The following is a 15,873-nucleotide window of genomic DNA, read 5'->3' as shown; positions in this document are numbered from 1 at the left end:
ACCGCCCAGTTGTACGAAGCCTTTCTCTCTCATTAGCCGAGAGACAGAATAGCCATCAGCTAAGTTAATGGCTACGAACTAGCAAGGCGCCATTTGTATCAGTGCCTATAGCTTACGAGTATTCAAGAGAGATGTATTCCAAGGACTAATTAAAAGATAAGTAATAAGCATCTACATACTTTTCTTATTATTCATTTATAAGTTCTCATGTTCCAGACTTCACGCCCGTCTGCTTTAGCCGTGCGTGCCCTATCGGCTACAGCGTTAGTGTAGCTTGCATTTTCAGCCATCTAAACTTCACGGTGTCGGCCCAGCTACCGACACAACATTTATTGGCGACGAGCAAAAGAGTTTGTATTAATTCGTTTGCAACATTGGCGACGATTTAAAGTGTTTTCTGATTGCTTACATTTAATTGTGTCATGGCTTCGCCACATTCTCCAGATGGACTGTCCGAATTTTATCGCTTGCAGACTCAGCAGACGCAGGCGTTACTGGATGCCCTTGGACAGCTCGTCCAGGGTCAACGTCCCATTCAAACCGATGCGGCCGCCGCCGCTTCTTCGCTACCGCTGCCACTAAACGCTGTTGCACCTCCCTTTCGACCATACATGGCAGCCGATGAGACGTGGCAAGAGTGGTCTCGCCAGTTCACCTTCCACCTTGCTGCCTACAGAATTCAAGGTAATGAGCGGCAGCCGTTTTTGCTTTCTTGTGTCGGTGTGTCCACATACCGTGTGATAGTGAAATTGTTTCCCCGACGAGACGTAGCAACTCTGTCCTACGAGGAAATTTTGTCTGCATTAGATGCCTATTTCAAAGAAACAGTTAATGTGGTTGCAAAACGGTATACGTTCTTTCGTACAAAACGTACGGCCGGTCAAACTAATAGGGAGTGGGTAGCAACATTGCAAGGACTTACTAGGGACTGTGCCTTTGAATGTGACTGTGGTCTTTCTTATTCAGATACAATGGTGCGTGATGCTATTGCACAGAACGTTTCTGATGTTCGTATACGGGAGCAAATTTTGAAACTAGTTAATCCCTCCCTTCAACAAGTGATAGACATATTGGATAGACAGGACACACTTGACTGTGCTCAGGAATCTTTTGAAACTTCGCCAGCCGTGTGTAACATTAACCGGCCCGCTGGACGCGCTGCGCGGCCCGGTAACCGGGCCTTGCGCACGTCGACACAGCGACCGCCGCGTGCTAAGCCAGGTGTGCCGCGCCAGCCCACAAATGCAGTGAAATCATGCCCGCGGTGTGCTACTAGACATTCGCGTGACCATTGCCCGTCACGCCAAGCTATTTGCTTTTTCTGCAATAAGAAAGGACATGTTCAAAGTGTTTGCCAGAAAAAGCTCAGATCAGACAATCACAATCATTCCAGGCCCTTTGCTTCGCGCCGGAATCGAACCCAGGACACTCAGGCTCGTGGACCTTCGCTTATGGACATTCATGTCGTTAATTCCGCTTCGTCCAGTGACACTTTCTCTAACAGTAACTGTGTTCGTCCCACAAAAACTGTGCGTCGACGTCGCCGGAAATCACGTCAATTAGCAAGTGATTCTGTACCAGTGTCTGTTCCAATTGCACAAAACAGTCGCTCTTGTCGTCAGCAGGACAATAAACTTTTTGTGGACTTAGACTTTGAAGGCAAAGTGATACCATTCCAGCTCGATACCGGAGCTGCAGTTTCATTGCTCAATCATGACACGTACAAACAACTGGGCAAACCTCCGTTGCGTTCCGCAAATGTTAAGCTAACTACATATTCCGGACAGAAAATTCCTGTGTTGGGACAGTGCAGCCTTCTTGCAACATACAAGGGACAAACAAAACTTGTGTCATTTTACGTTCTTCGTTCTTCTTCTGCGGTGAACTTGTTTGGTATAGACTTGTTTCAGTTGTTTAACATGTCTATTGTAAATCAGGTGCTATCAGTGAATCAGACTGTGCCTACAGACAGTGTTTCTCGGCTGTGTGACGAATTTGCAGACATTTTTGCACCGGGCTTAGGTTGCGCTAAAAACTATGAAGCACATTTAGAACTGAAGGTAAAAGCGCAACCGAAATTTTTCAGGGCGCGCAATGTTCCCCACGCATTGCGTGATGAGGTCGCAAGAACGTTACACGATCTCGAATCACAGGGTGTAATTGAACGTGTGCAAGCTTCTCTCTGGGCCTCACCCTTAGTAATTTTGCCAAAACCTTCCGGAAAATTGAGACTTTGCGTGGACTTCAAGGCCACAGTGAATCCACAGCTAGTGACTGCTACTTTTCCTTTGCCCCGCCCGGAAGATCTTTTTGCTAAACTGTGCCCGGGTAAATATTTTTCAAAGTTGGACCTAGCCGATGCGTACTTGCAAATACCGGTGGACGACGAATCCCAGCGCGTATTGGTGGTTAACACGCATCTTGGATTATACCGCTTCAAAAGACTGCCTTTCGGGTGTGCATCCGCCCCTGCCTTGTTTCAGCAATATTTACAAACTATTTGTGCGTCGGTCCCTACTGCAGCAAACTATCTGGACGATATAGTGATCTCCGGACAGACAGAAGAAGATCATCTTGCGAACTTACGAACATTATTTCAGGTCTTGCGGCACAATGGTCTTCGCTTGAGGAAGGACAAATGTGTGTTTTTTGCTCGTGACTTACCATACCTGGGACATGTCATTAATGCCCAAGGCATACATCCGAGTCCAGAGCACCTCCGTGCCATACAAGAATTGCCTTCCCCTCAAAATGTGAAACAGCTACAGAGTGTGTTGGGTAAAATTAATTATTATCATCGCTTTCTGCGCAATGCCTCTTCTATTTCAGCTCCGCTTCATCGCTTACGCCGTAAAGGTGTTCCGTTCGTCTGGACGACGGAATGTGAACGCGCCTTTCGCCAGTTGACATCGGCGTTGCTTTCTAATACTTGCCTTACGCCATTCGATCCCCAGAAACCCCTTTTGTTGATGGTAGATGCATCGGATTTCGGGATCGGTGCTGTGCTTGCGCACAAAGTTGGCTCCCATGATCGCCCTATTGCCTTTGCGTCCAAATTGCTCTCGTCTGCGCAACGAAATTATTCACAGATAGAGAAAGAAGCTTTGGCTCTCGTGTTTGGTGTTACTAAGTTCCATGATTTCTTGTATGGTCGTCACTTTACCATCATCACAGACCACAAACCTTTGACATCGCTTTTTCATCCGACCAAGCCTGTACCTCCACGTACAGCGCAGAAATTCATTCGCTGGTCTATTTTCCTCTCGCAGTACCGCTACGATATCTTGTATCGGTCCACTGCTAAGCACGGAAACGCCAATGCGTTGTCCCGTTTGCCTGTTGCTGAGGATAAAGCATTCGATTCTTCCGAACTTGCTTGCATGTTCCTTGATTCGGAAACCGATGAAGTGGTCGAATCGTTTCCGATTGATTTTCGTCGTGTCGCTACAGCCACAGCTGCTGACCCTGTCCTTGCTACTGTTTTACGTTTTGTTGCTACGCAATGGCCTTTGTCAAAGTCTCGGATCGAGGATCCGTTGGTTCGCCGATTTTTTGCTCACAAGGAGAGACTTTTTGTTCGACGTGGTGTTTTGTTGTTGCGTTCTGATAATGATCAGTCCAGAGTCGTGGTCCCACGTTCGTTACAGTCCTCTGTTTTACGGCTTCTTCACCAAGGACATTGGGGTATAGTGCGAACGAAACAACTTGCTCGTCAGCACTGTACTTGGGTCGGAATCGATGCAGCGATTACGAATATGTGTTCTTCGTGCCCGGCGTGTGCCGAACAACAGTCCGCACCGCCGCGGAAAGTCTTTGCGTGGCCACAAGCCACTTCCCCTTGGCAACGCTTGCACATTGATTTTGCTGGTCCTTTCTGGAATGCTCGATGGTTGGTTCTGGTCGATGCCTTCAGTAATTTTCCTTTTGTTGTCCGGATGTCTTCCACGACGTCCTCCGCCACCATCCAAGCGTTGTCTGCTATCTTTTGCATTGAAGGTCTTCCGCAGACTATTGTTTCCGACAATGGCCCACAATTCATGTCCGCAGAATTTCAGTCATTCTGCCAGGCCAATGGTATTCAACATCTGACATCCGCGCCGTTTTCGCCTCAGTCCAACGGTGCCGCTGAACGATTGGTCCGGACTTTCAAGTCACAGATGTTGAAATTGAAAGAGTCGCATTCTCGGGAGGACGCATTGTTGCTCTTTTTGTCTTCGTATCGCTCTCAGCCCCGAGATGGTCGCTCGCCGGCTGAGTTGCTCCACGGTCGTCCTCATCGCACCTTGATGTCTTTGCTGCATCCGCCGCATCAGGTTCCTGTGCAGCGGCAGACTCCTGCTTTTGCTCCAGGCGACGTTGTATTTTATCGCAACTATCGAGGTTCACGGCGTTGGCTCGCAGGGCGCATTCTTCGCTGCCTCGGCCGCGCGATGTATTTGGTTTTGGGGGCCTCTGGTGAGGTGCGTCGGCATCTCAATCAGCTGCGCCACTGTCGTCGCTCGGGTTCTGCCGCTCCCCGTCTGCTTTCAGCGACGGTGCCGTCCGGTCAGCGCCCTGGGGACCCATCTACTGGCTCGCCTCATCCCCAGGTGTTACCGACGATGCCTTCCATTTTGCCCCATGGCGACGCGCCGCCGCCGCCGCAGCAGCAGCAGCCGCCGCCGCTTGTTCTCCCGCCGGCGCCGCCCGCATTCGACGCTTCGTTGCAGCCGCCAAGCGCCTCCCAGGGTCACGCGCCGCCGATCGCTTCCCGTGACCAGCTGTCCTCCGCCATGGAACTCCCGACCGCTCCGGACCACATGACGTCATCGCGCGTCGGCTACCCCGACGCTATGGAGGTTGACCCTTCGGTCCCTCCTGTCTCTTTACGGGCGCATACACCGCATGTTGACGTGCACCCTGGACTAGTTTTGCAGGCGTTTCCTAGCTCCCCTCGGACCGAATGGCCGGGTGCGGGTGGCACAGCCTCGTCTGTTGTTAGGCTCCCCACCTCATCGCATACGTCAACATGTGGTCCTCCCCACGGCGGGCGGAAGCCTTATCTCACGACCGTTCGCCGATTTGCGGGGGAGGAATGTGGTGTCACCGCCAGACACCACACTTGCTAGGTGGTAGCTTAAATCGGCCGCGGTCCATGTAGTACATGTCGGACCCGCGTGTCGCCACTGAGTAATCGCAGACCTAGCGCCACCACCAAGGCAGGTCTCGTGATACGAGAGAGCACTCGCCCCAGTTGTACGAGAACCAAGCTACCGCCCAGTTGTACGAGAACCTAGCTACCGCCCAGTTGTACGAAGCCTTTCTCTCTCATTAGCCGAGAGACAGAATAGCCATCAGCTAAGTTAATGGCTACGAACTAGCAAGGCGCCATTTGTATCAGTGCCTATAGCTTACGAGTATTCAAGAGAGATGTATTCCAAGGACTAATTAAAAGATAAGTAATAAGCATCTACATACTTTTCTTCTTATTCATTTATAAGTTCTCATGTTCCAGACTTCACGCCCGTCTGCTTTAGCCGTGCGTGCCCTATCGGCTACAGCGTTAGTGTAGCTTGCATTTTCAGCCATCTAAACTTCACGGTGTCGGCCCAGCTACCGACACAACACTATCTCCCCTCATGCCTACAAATTTTTCAAGTCTTCTGGCAATCTAAATCTTCCTCATCCAAGAACTTTACAGAAAATATGTTCCTTATACAGTAATGGTCCTCGTATTGAACAGAATGAAGGTGGTATGCTCCTGTATATCAAGTAAAGATTTAAATCTTTGCAGGGAAGTGATTGTACCATTTCTGTAATAACAAATGAAATTCATATTAAACCTTATTTTGATTACAAGGGAGGAAACATTGTGGGGGCAGCATATGATACTGATAAGGCTGCTACTACAGCGTGTCTTTATGATACAATCATTGCTGTCTTCTTTTAAAGAAGTAGTGCATGTCCTTCCAGTGAGAAACCTCGTAGCTGAACAGTTATATGTGTATGTGAAGAAAATATTACGAGGCCTCCATAACATTGGTTTCACAGTTATTTGTGTAGCAAGTGACAACAATGCTATAAATAGGAAATCTGTGTACCTTTTAGCTCACCTCCAAAACTCAGTGTAGTTTACAGTATACTCAGCTAATCCAACTCAGCCACTATTTTTCATAACTGATTCTGTCCATATCCTTAGGTGTGTATGTAATGACTGGATCAACACTTTCGCAGCGGCATCGGTGCAGGCGCTCAACTCTCCAGTGTGGCCCGGCAACGTGCGAGTGCGGGCCGGTAACGCTCGAGTGCGGACCCGTAACACTTCGAAACAGCAGGTACCGCTCGGAGCCAAAGCTCCTAAGCATACCTGATCTACAGGCTGACTTCAAGACCTTGTAAGATCTTTAGGATCATGTTCTACACTGACTTAATGATGACACCTTAGATGCATTACTTCAAATAAGCTTCGACTGTTTGTGGTCATGTTTTAAAGTCTGTTTGCTGTCTGACACCTATAGGAGTCACAGGCGTCATTCAGATGTTCCTGATTTGTTGATAATGTATCAAAAAATACAATTCAAACAAGCAACAAATCCACTGCATTCAGGGAAAATTTGGATTCCAAAACGCAAAATTCTTAAGAAGGACAAAAAGGAAAAAGGAAACTGGATTTATTTGAAATTACATTTACTCCAAATGCGCATTTTTAAGATTGACTCTGATAGAGGTCGTTAATTTAGTAGAATTTTTGCTCCTGGTATGAGAGAATTAGCCGTCTACATTTATCATAGACGCCCAGGAGACGCCTGGATGTGTAGAAATCAGTAAGCGAAACACACCCTACGCAGAGGCTTCTCTCGTGTCCCCCATCACTTCAATTGCGGTGATATTAAAACAAATTTAGCACAACAAATTCTTTCGCTGAAAACTGAAGTGAATGCTTTACAACGCAGTACGAAATAAGTCGACTTAACACAAAAGAAAACCTCGTTTTCTGAGTACTCGTGAAAAAAAGTTCTAACCTTTCACATCATAAAAAGAAACTATGCAATGTCAAAAGACATAAAAGAAGCTGTCTTTGATAATCGGAATTTCCCCGATATTATCTTGTTTTTACTACTTATGGGAAATTATACAGCAGTTCAAGAAGTATCCAGGTTTATCTGGGCAGGTTGTACATTCGTATGGTGTATCAGTGCGCTTGTCTTATTCCGCGCAATTAAACCGCTTCCTCATATCTTTCTTCTTCCCCGCAGTAGCTTCCCGCTTTTGCACGAAGTGTCTTTGTTTGTGATGTTTCTTGCTCACATTTCGTGGAACGTCCATTGGTGGAAGGAAGCCCTTTATAATCATCATTCTGAATGGTACAACGTCATTTTACTTCCTGAGTGTTTGTTGTACAGATATAGAGAATTGAAAACTAGCATGTCAATTACATGAAAGAATAGCTGTTCCGGTCAGCGGATAGTCTTTCGTTCACATAAATAATACGATAACATCTGATCTTGTTTACCAGTCCCAGACATACACGCATTGTACCTAATAATAGGGAAAGGTTTCGTGACTATTTGCTGGCGCGCATTCGTCACTTGCTCCATTACATTTAGATGTTGTGTGGAAATGTAGAAAACCTCTCGTCGATCCTTCCATTTTCCAATCGTAACTCCGTTAGAATGCCGCGGAAGTGTCTCTCCTATCCCAAGTTTTGCCGATACAATGTCTTCGGGGGTATATTTCCTATTTAATTTCAGAGTACCTGTGGAAAGTGTTTTTAGGTTCAACAGAGTTGTAGCTAAATGAAAACTGTTATAATAATTGTCCAAGTAAATGTGATGACCAATATGCAGCATTTCTGCCATCAAATACAAAACGACCTTTTCAGCGTTACCTTTTCCCCCCATATCTCCACTACTTCCCGTGTACACTGCGCACTTATTTATGAAACCGTCTGAATTGTTGAGCATGTACATCTTAATGCCATATTTATTACGTTTGCTTTTTATGTATTGTATAAATGACAATCTTCCCCGCCAAAGAATCATTGATTCATCTATTGATAAATCTCTTCCCGGGTAGTACACTTGAGGCAATCTCGTGTTAAAATAATCCCATATAGGTCGTATCTTATATAAACGATCGTCTGGTTTCTGGTTTCCTGGAAGTGGGTTTTTTGCAAACTGCAGTGAGCGTAATACGATGAAATATCGGTCTCTGTTTATACTCATCGCTATTCCTCTATTCTCAAACAGTAGTCTTATAATCGCGGATATTTAACGTTACCCATATGTAACGAAATACCCAGGAAAACTAGTAATTCGCCTATACTTACAGGTTTCCATCTACAGACCTTCGATTCCTCTTTTGTATTTTCGCTCAGCAATATGTTGACTGCGTTATCGTTCGTTTCGTCAACTACAAGTTGCAACAATTCGTCTGTTACCAATAATCTGAAGAAATCTATAGGAGAATTGCCAGGAGGATGAATTTGCAAAACTTCTACCTTCGTAAATGGGTGATACTGCATATTATGTGGTTTTTTATGATGGGACTCACCTAGATTATCTCCGTGTGAGAGGTCGGGTTCTTTTTCGTCGTCGCTATCCACACAATCGTCGTGATCCGTATCGTCAGATTCGGAACTGTCACGAAACACATTCGAAAGCTGTGCTTCCACGCTATCATCCCTCTGCAGGTCTTCTGCAGCCTCTAAATGGCAATCTCCGTGGTATGCCTCCTCCTCCTCACTACACAGAAAATCACTGTCGTCTAATACACTAAGTAACTGTTTCTCTGTCAATTTAACACGTTTACTGCTCCTTTTCACATTGGAAGGTCCAGGTGTCTGTTCATTAGCCGCCATTACGAACAGTATACGTTCGATAACTGACCACACAAAACAAAGTTTACACGCTTTGATGCTCGCTTAGACGCTGCAACTAGACTGAGTAACCCGACAGTGAGTGCGGACGCTCATCAGCGTCAGCCGCACTGGCTCGTGGCTTGTTGTGACGCTTATAAGCGTCAGCCGCAGAGAAAGTGTTAATCAATAGGATTCTCAAGCTTTGCTCAAATATCCACAATTCGATGGAAGCAGTGATGACGTGTCAGGTGCTAATGGCATCGTTTGAAGCATTGAGTCAGTTTCATAAGATTGAATGTAATGGTCTACATTGAATGTAATGGTCTACTTAAGCACTCTTGTGGCCTTACTTTGAAGTCTCATTATCCATTTTCACTTGAGAAGCAGAGCGTGAGCCTCGTTTTGCAGGTATTCAATGAATTTACAGCTGAAGCCGTTTCAACTACATGGGAACAGAAAAACTTATTACGATACCAACCAACTGCAGAATTTATTAAAATTATACTAATACGGTGCAAATTTGTAAATGTTAAGACGGTTCACAAGGGTGTTCGACTAAATGATCCTTTCCAGTGTCCTATTTAAGTAATAATGATGAAAAATTAGTATTTCTGGAAAAGTTTCTTGAGTGGCTTGATAGGTGGGAGGACTTAGGCCTGAAAAATAATACCCTTTCAAAGGAAACACACACAACTTAAGGTTTGATTGAGATGGCAAGGTACTGTACTAAAGAGCTCGGTTTCACTACTTTTTTTGCATGGGAAAAATCGAACTGATTCTCTGGAAGCAAGGTTTAGCAGTTACCTATCAATCACTCAGTATCCTATATCTATGAGGCAGATTTTTGAGGTGGAAGCCAAGATGAGGATGCAGAACTCGTAACGACTCATGTTGAATTCAAGTACTTTTTTGGTAAACTGCCTGTTGCTGAAGAGTTACCTTTGATTGTAATGATGACACAAAAGAGACTACACAAATAGACTGAGTTTATGGTTGACATTATGTATTTGGCAGAAGATTTCAGGCAGGCAGAAACATACCTTAGAAAATTAAGATATTTAGCAGGAAATTGTGTTTGCGGTGCACTGAAGAAACAGCAGTGTGAGCTGTGCAGCAAATACCTTCTCCTAGACAAAGAAATGTGCCTGCATAGTGACCTACATCTTAGTTTTAATTAAAAATTTGGTCAGGGGTGGTCTGTTTTTCCCTGAGCCTGATGATGTGAATGTTGTTATTTACAATTACATTACTGTACAGAAGTTAATATCTGTCCATAATGAAAAGAAATTTTTGTCACCCAACAGTCGAAGAATGCTTATTCACAATGTAACCATAAATGCTGTTCTGGAGAAAAGTTTCTTCTTAATAGACTTTGTTTGCCGTAACTGTCATTCAACAGACAAAATACTGAAGTTGTTAGTTAAAGCATCCACCAATGCATTATTAAACAATTATATTAAGAAAAAGAATGACACCTTTCCGGCTTCTTTTAAGAAACGGAAGCTTAGCATATTTTAATTTACATGCAGTTTACATGCTAAGACATTTATCAAATGTCACAGGAAATTTCTGCTAACAAGGGAACCTCCCCATCGCACCCCCCTCAGATTTAGTTATAAATTGACACAGTGGATAGGCCTTGAAAAACTGAATACAGATCAATCGCGAAAACAGGAAGAAGTTGTGTGGAAATATGAAAAAATAAGCAAAATATACAAACTGAGTAGTCCATGCGCAACATAGGTAACATCAAGGACAAATCGAGCCGAGTAGCACCGTGGTCCCGTGGTTGGCGTGAGCAGCTGCAGAATGAGAGGTCCTTGGTACGAGTCTTCCCTCGAGCGAAAATTTTACTTTCTTTATTTTTGCAAAATTACGATTTGTCCGTTCATTCATTGACGTCTCTGTTCACTGTAATAAGTTTAGTGTCTGTGTTTTGCGACCGCGCCGCAAAACCGTGCGATTAGTAGACGAAAGGACGTGCCTCTCCAATAGGAACCGAAAACATTTCATCGCAAGGTCATAGGTCAACCGATTCCTCCACAGGAAAGCACGTCTGATATATTCTATACAACACTGGTGACGGCATGTGCGTCACATGAGAGGAATGTGTTGTCGACCCACCTAACTTGCACACTTGGCGAATGGGTAAAAAGATTCTTCTACCTTGCCCGATTTAGGTTTTCTTGTGGATGTGATAATCACTCCCAAAAAAGTGATGAAAACATAAGAGTTTGTCACATAAACTGCAACAAATGAATGCAACAGTTTCACAGTCGCACAGTTTTCCCTGTGCTCTGTCAAAACATATGTTTTTTACGTTTTCAAATGTTTCCGTGTGAAGACCGTCAAATCCTGCACATGTCCAAGCAAATCTGAAAATGTCCTGGAATTTTGGAGAGCGAAGTTGATCATGTGTGAGTGCCTGAACTTTGGTAATTGTCTGAAAATAAAAAAAATTCCACTCGAGAGAAGACTTGAACCAAGGATCTGTCGTTCAGCAGCTACTCACGCTAACCACGGGACCACGGCGCTCATAACTTCCCACTCTCCTTGATGTTGCCTACATTTCGCATGGACTACTCAGTTCGTATATTTTACTCATTTTTTTCGTAGTTCCACACAACTTCTTCCTGTTTTCTCGATTGATCTGTGTTCAGCTTTTCAAGGCCTATCCACTGTGCCAACTTATAACTAAATCTGAGGGGGGTGCGATGGGGAGGTTCCCTTGTAAGTGTCACACATTCATTTAAGCTGTGTTTGGTCCAGTGAAAGCAGAGGAAGCTTATATGATCCATATTGGTGTACTACCTTCAAATGAATGCACACTAATAGTCATTTGGTCCATATAGCCTGTAGTTTTAGGATACTTTGCTTTCAAATGTCACAAAGTCGTAACTGTTTCCATGCAGGCTGTTCAGCTGAAGTAAATGCTTTGTCCAGCACTACTGGCTAGTTTCAACCTCATCAGTATCAAATGTTATCAGACTGTGTACACATTCATCAGTGCACTTGATATTGGCCTAAGGTTGAAACTGGGCCAGTTTTTCCTAGTAAAGTCTTTATGTCTGCCAGCTATTCTGTGCACAAATATTTATATCTTCCTTTCAGTTTGTTGAATCTATGTTGCTCAACATGAAGAAATCTGTTAAAGTAATTCTGTATTAAACCTCATGTAGTTCATTGTAAATATGCAAGTAATTAGAGGTTGTTGTTATTTTGATATGCATACATATAAAACTCCCCCCATGAAACATGGGCCTTGCCATTGGTGTGGAGGCTCATGTGCCTCAACGATACAGATAGCCGTATCGTAGGTGCAACCACAACGGAGGGGTATCTGTTGAGAGGCCAGACAAACGTGTGGTTCCTGAAGAGGGGCAGCAGCCTTTTCAGTAGTTGCAGGGGCAACAGTCTGGATGATTGACTGATCTGGCCTTGTAACACTAACCAAAACGGCCTTGCTGTTGTGGTACTGCGAACGGCTGAAAGCAAGGGGAAACTACAGCCGTAATTTTTCCCGAGGGCATGCAGCTTTACTGTATGGTTAAATGATGATGGCGTCCTCTTGGGTAAAATATTCCGGAGGTAGAATAGTCCCCCATTTGGATTTCCGGGAGGGGACTACTCAAGAGGACGTCGTTATCAGCAGAAAGAAAACTAGCATTCTACGGATCGGAGCGTGGAATGTCAGATCCCTTAATCGGGCAGGTGGGTTAGAAAATTTAAGAAGGGAAATGGATAGGTTAAAGTTAGATATAGTGGGAATTAGTGAAGTTCGGTGGCAGGAGGAACAAGACTTTTGGTCAGGTGAATACAGAGTTATAAATACAAAATCAAATAGGGATAATGCAGGAGTAGGTTTAATAATGAATAAAAAATAGGAGTGCGGGTAAGATACTACAAACAGCATAGTGAATGTATTATAGTGGCCAAGATAGACACGAAGCCCATGCCTACTACAGTAGTACAAGTTTATATGCCAACTAGCTCTGCAGATGACGAAGAAATTGAAGAAATGTGTGATGAGATAAAAGAAAATATTCAGGTAATGAAGGGAGACGAAAATTTAATAGTCATGGGTGACTGGAATTCGACAGTAGGAAAAGGGAGAGAAGGAAACATAGTAGGTGAATATGGATTGAGGCTAAGAAATGAAAGAGGAAGACGCCTGGTGGAATTTTGCACAGACCATAACTTAATCATAACTAACACTTGGTTTAAGAATCATGAAAGAAGGTTGTATACATGGAAGAATCCTGGAGATACTAAAAGGTACCAGATAGATTATATAATGGTAAGACAGAGATTTAGGAACCAGGTTTTAAATTGTAGGACATTTCCAGGGGCAGATGTGGACTCTGACCACAATCTATTGGTTATGAACTGTAGATTAAAACTGAAGAAATTGCAAAAAGGTGGGAATTTAAGGAGATGGGACCTGGATAAACTGACTGAACCAGAGGTTGTACAGAGTTTCAGGGAGAGCATAAGGGAACAATTGACAGGAATGGGGGAAATAAATAGAGTAGAAGAAGAATGGGTAGCTTTGAGGGATGAAGTAGTGAAGGCAGCAGAGGATCAAGCAGGTAAAAAACCGAGGGCTAGTAGAAATGCTTGGGTAACGGAAGAAATATTGAATTTAATTTATGAAAGAAGAAAATATAAAAATTGCAGTAAATGAAGCAGGCAAAAAGGAATACAAACGTGTCAAAAATGAGATTGACAGGAAGTGCAAAATGGCTAAGCAGGGATGGCTAGAGGATAAATGTAAGGATGTAGAGGCTTCTCTCACTAGGGGTAAGATAGATACTGCCTACAGGAAAATTAAAGAGACCTTTGGATAAAAGAGAACCATTTGTATGAATATTAAGAGCTCAGATGGGAAACCAGTTCTAAGCAAAGAAGGGAAAGCAGAAAGGTGGAAGGAGTATATAGAGGGTCTATACAAGGGCAATGTACTTGAGGACAATATTATGGAAATGGAAGAGTATGTAGATGAAGATGAAATGGGAGATATGATACTGCATGAAGAGTTTGACAGAGCACTGAAAGACCTGAGTCGAAACAAGGCCCCGGGAGTAGACAACGTTCCATTAGAACTACTGACAGCCTTGGGAGAGCCAGTCCTGACAAAACTCTACTATATGGTGAGAAAAATGTATGTGACATGCGAAATTCCCTCAGACTTCAAGAAGAACATAATAATTCAAATCCCAAAGAAAGCAGGTGTTGACAGATGTGACAATTACTGAACTATCAGGTCAATAAGTCACAGCTTCAAAATATTAACGTGAATTATTTACAGACGAATGGAAAAACTGGTAGAAGCCGGCCGCGGGGAAGATCAGTTTGGATTCCGTGGAAATGTTGTAACATGTGAGGCGATACTGACATTAAGACTTATCTTAGGTGAAAGATTAAGGAAAGGCAAACCTACGTTTCTAGCATTTGTAGACTTAGATAAAGCTTTTGACAATGTTATCTGGAATACTCTCTTTCAAATTCTGAAGGTGGCAGGGGTAAAATACAGGAAGCGAAAGGCTATTTACAATTTGTACAGAAACCAGATGGCAGTTATAAGAGTCGAGGGGCATGAAAGTGTGCAGGGAGGAGACCCCCCAAGAGGGATCATTGCCGACAAAATTTTATTAAATTAAATTTTTCCACGCATAATGTTCGGCCGTAGCCGGCTTGGGCATACTGTGGTGGAAGGTGCTGGCCGTAAGACCATGGTCGGCACATTCCTGCCACGTGCTCCTCGGTCAGACTCAAGTCCCACGGGTTGGTTGCGCTGGCGGGGGTACGCTACTAGCAAGGCGCGTTGGAGGAATCAATCCTCCAATCAGAGACTAATCGTGTTATCACGTGGGGACCCGGCCGGGAGCGGCGAGGGCGGCTTGGAAACAGCTCCGCGTTCTCTTAGCTTCTGACCTCGACCCCGAGTAGTCGCTCCTCTAGCCTCTGCCTCTCTGATGAGCAGACGGCAACCCCTCTTGGGGCTGCTCGGCCCTACGTAGGCACCACTGTACCATCATTACAAGAATAAACTGGGTCCATTCCACTCAATTAATTTTCATTTTACAACGCCCTCCGCTCCTGACTTCTATCCTGACGAACAAATGGTGTCAGAAGTGGGATGCGACCCACCTTACGGTTGTAAAATCAACCCATCAGTTGAGTATGAGTACTGCAAAGGGGCCGAGGCTGAGCAAGTAAAGGAAACTAGACCGAACGTGGCGAGGCTGCAGCGCGCCATGCGCGTGCCAGCCGGTCGCCTGCGTCGCAGAATGTGCGTGGCCGCGCACTAGCGCGCCACAAGCGTGACGCAGTTCGCCACTGGACGCGAGCCGAGGAGGGTCCGCGATGCAGTCACGCTCGCCGACGCCGCCGCCGCATTCCCATAGCTGCCACGGGTCACCGCCTGCGCCAGGGTCCGGGGTGCGGCCCTCGCGCCGCCCCGCCGTCGCAGCTGTCCGTGCTGTCGTCCGCCGCCTGCTGCGCCCACGCGTGATCAACGCGCCTGCCGCCGCTCGTCGTCACCGCCGCCATCCGTCGTCTGCACGCCACCAAATAATGTAAGTCGCTCGCGACGCTACGGTGGTGTAGATGCCCATACTATTGTAACATGCGATCACCAGGCAGCAATCGGAGGCAGGAGCAGCCGGAGCGGATGAAGATCCCCTCTTGGCGCTGCAGTCCCAGTTAAATCAGTTAATTCTAACGCGGAGCTTAAGCTACAGACAGATGATCTTAAAATGGCTTCTCCGCAGTCTAATGTTGCTAAGCCAGTGCTAGTGGAAGAACAGCCGAAGCAGGTGATTCCACCACTCACTAGTGCAGAATCACCTGTGGCAGTAGCCACCTCCACTTTGGTGCAGAGCTTCCCAGCAGTAGCGTTTATTCCGGCGTTCGCTGGAAAGCTGCACGAGGATATTCAAACGCTTGTGCAGAATATCCAGGACATCAGAAAGCCTTGCGGTTGGCCAGATGAATTTCTCTTAAACGTGATGAAAATGAAACTCATTGGCGAA

General features: G+C 45.2%; 1 protein-coding gene across 1 annotated transcript in view; it reads right to left on the bottom strand.

The window, feature by feature from the left end:
* LOC124613640 (sodium/potassium/calcium exchanger Nckx30C) overlaps window positions 1-15,391 on the bottom strand; it is a 1,525,550-nt gene extending 1,510,159 nt beyond the window's left edge. The window contains exon 1 of the mRNA XM_047142355.1: window positions 15,261-15,391. Within this exon, the coding sequence (XP_046998311.1) occupies window positions 15,261-15,391 (131 nt within the window). The remainder of the gene's footprint in view (window positions 1-15,260) is intronic.
* Between the last annotated feature and the right edge of the window lie 482 nt (window positions 15,392-15,873).

This window comes from Schistocerca americana, chromosome 4 (genome assembly GCF_021461395.2).
Source record: "Schistocerca americana isolate TAMUIC-IGC-003095 chromosome 4, iqSchAmer2.1, whole genome shotgun sequence".
NCBI classification, from domain to species: domain Eukaryota; kingdom Metazoa; phylum Arthropoda; class Insecta; order Orthoptera; family Acrididae; genus Schistocerca; species Schistocerca americana.
Note: the sequence above shows the minus strand (reverse complement) of the source record. Positions and strands in the feature narration are given on the sequence as shown.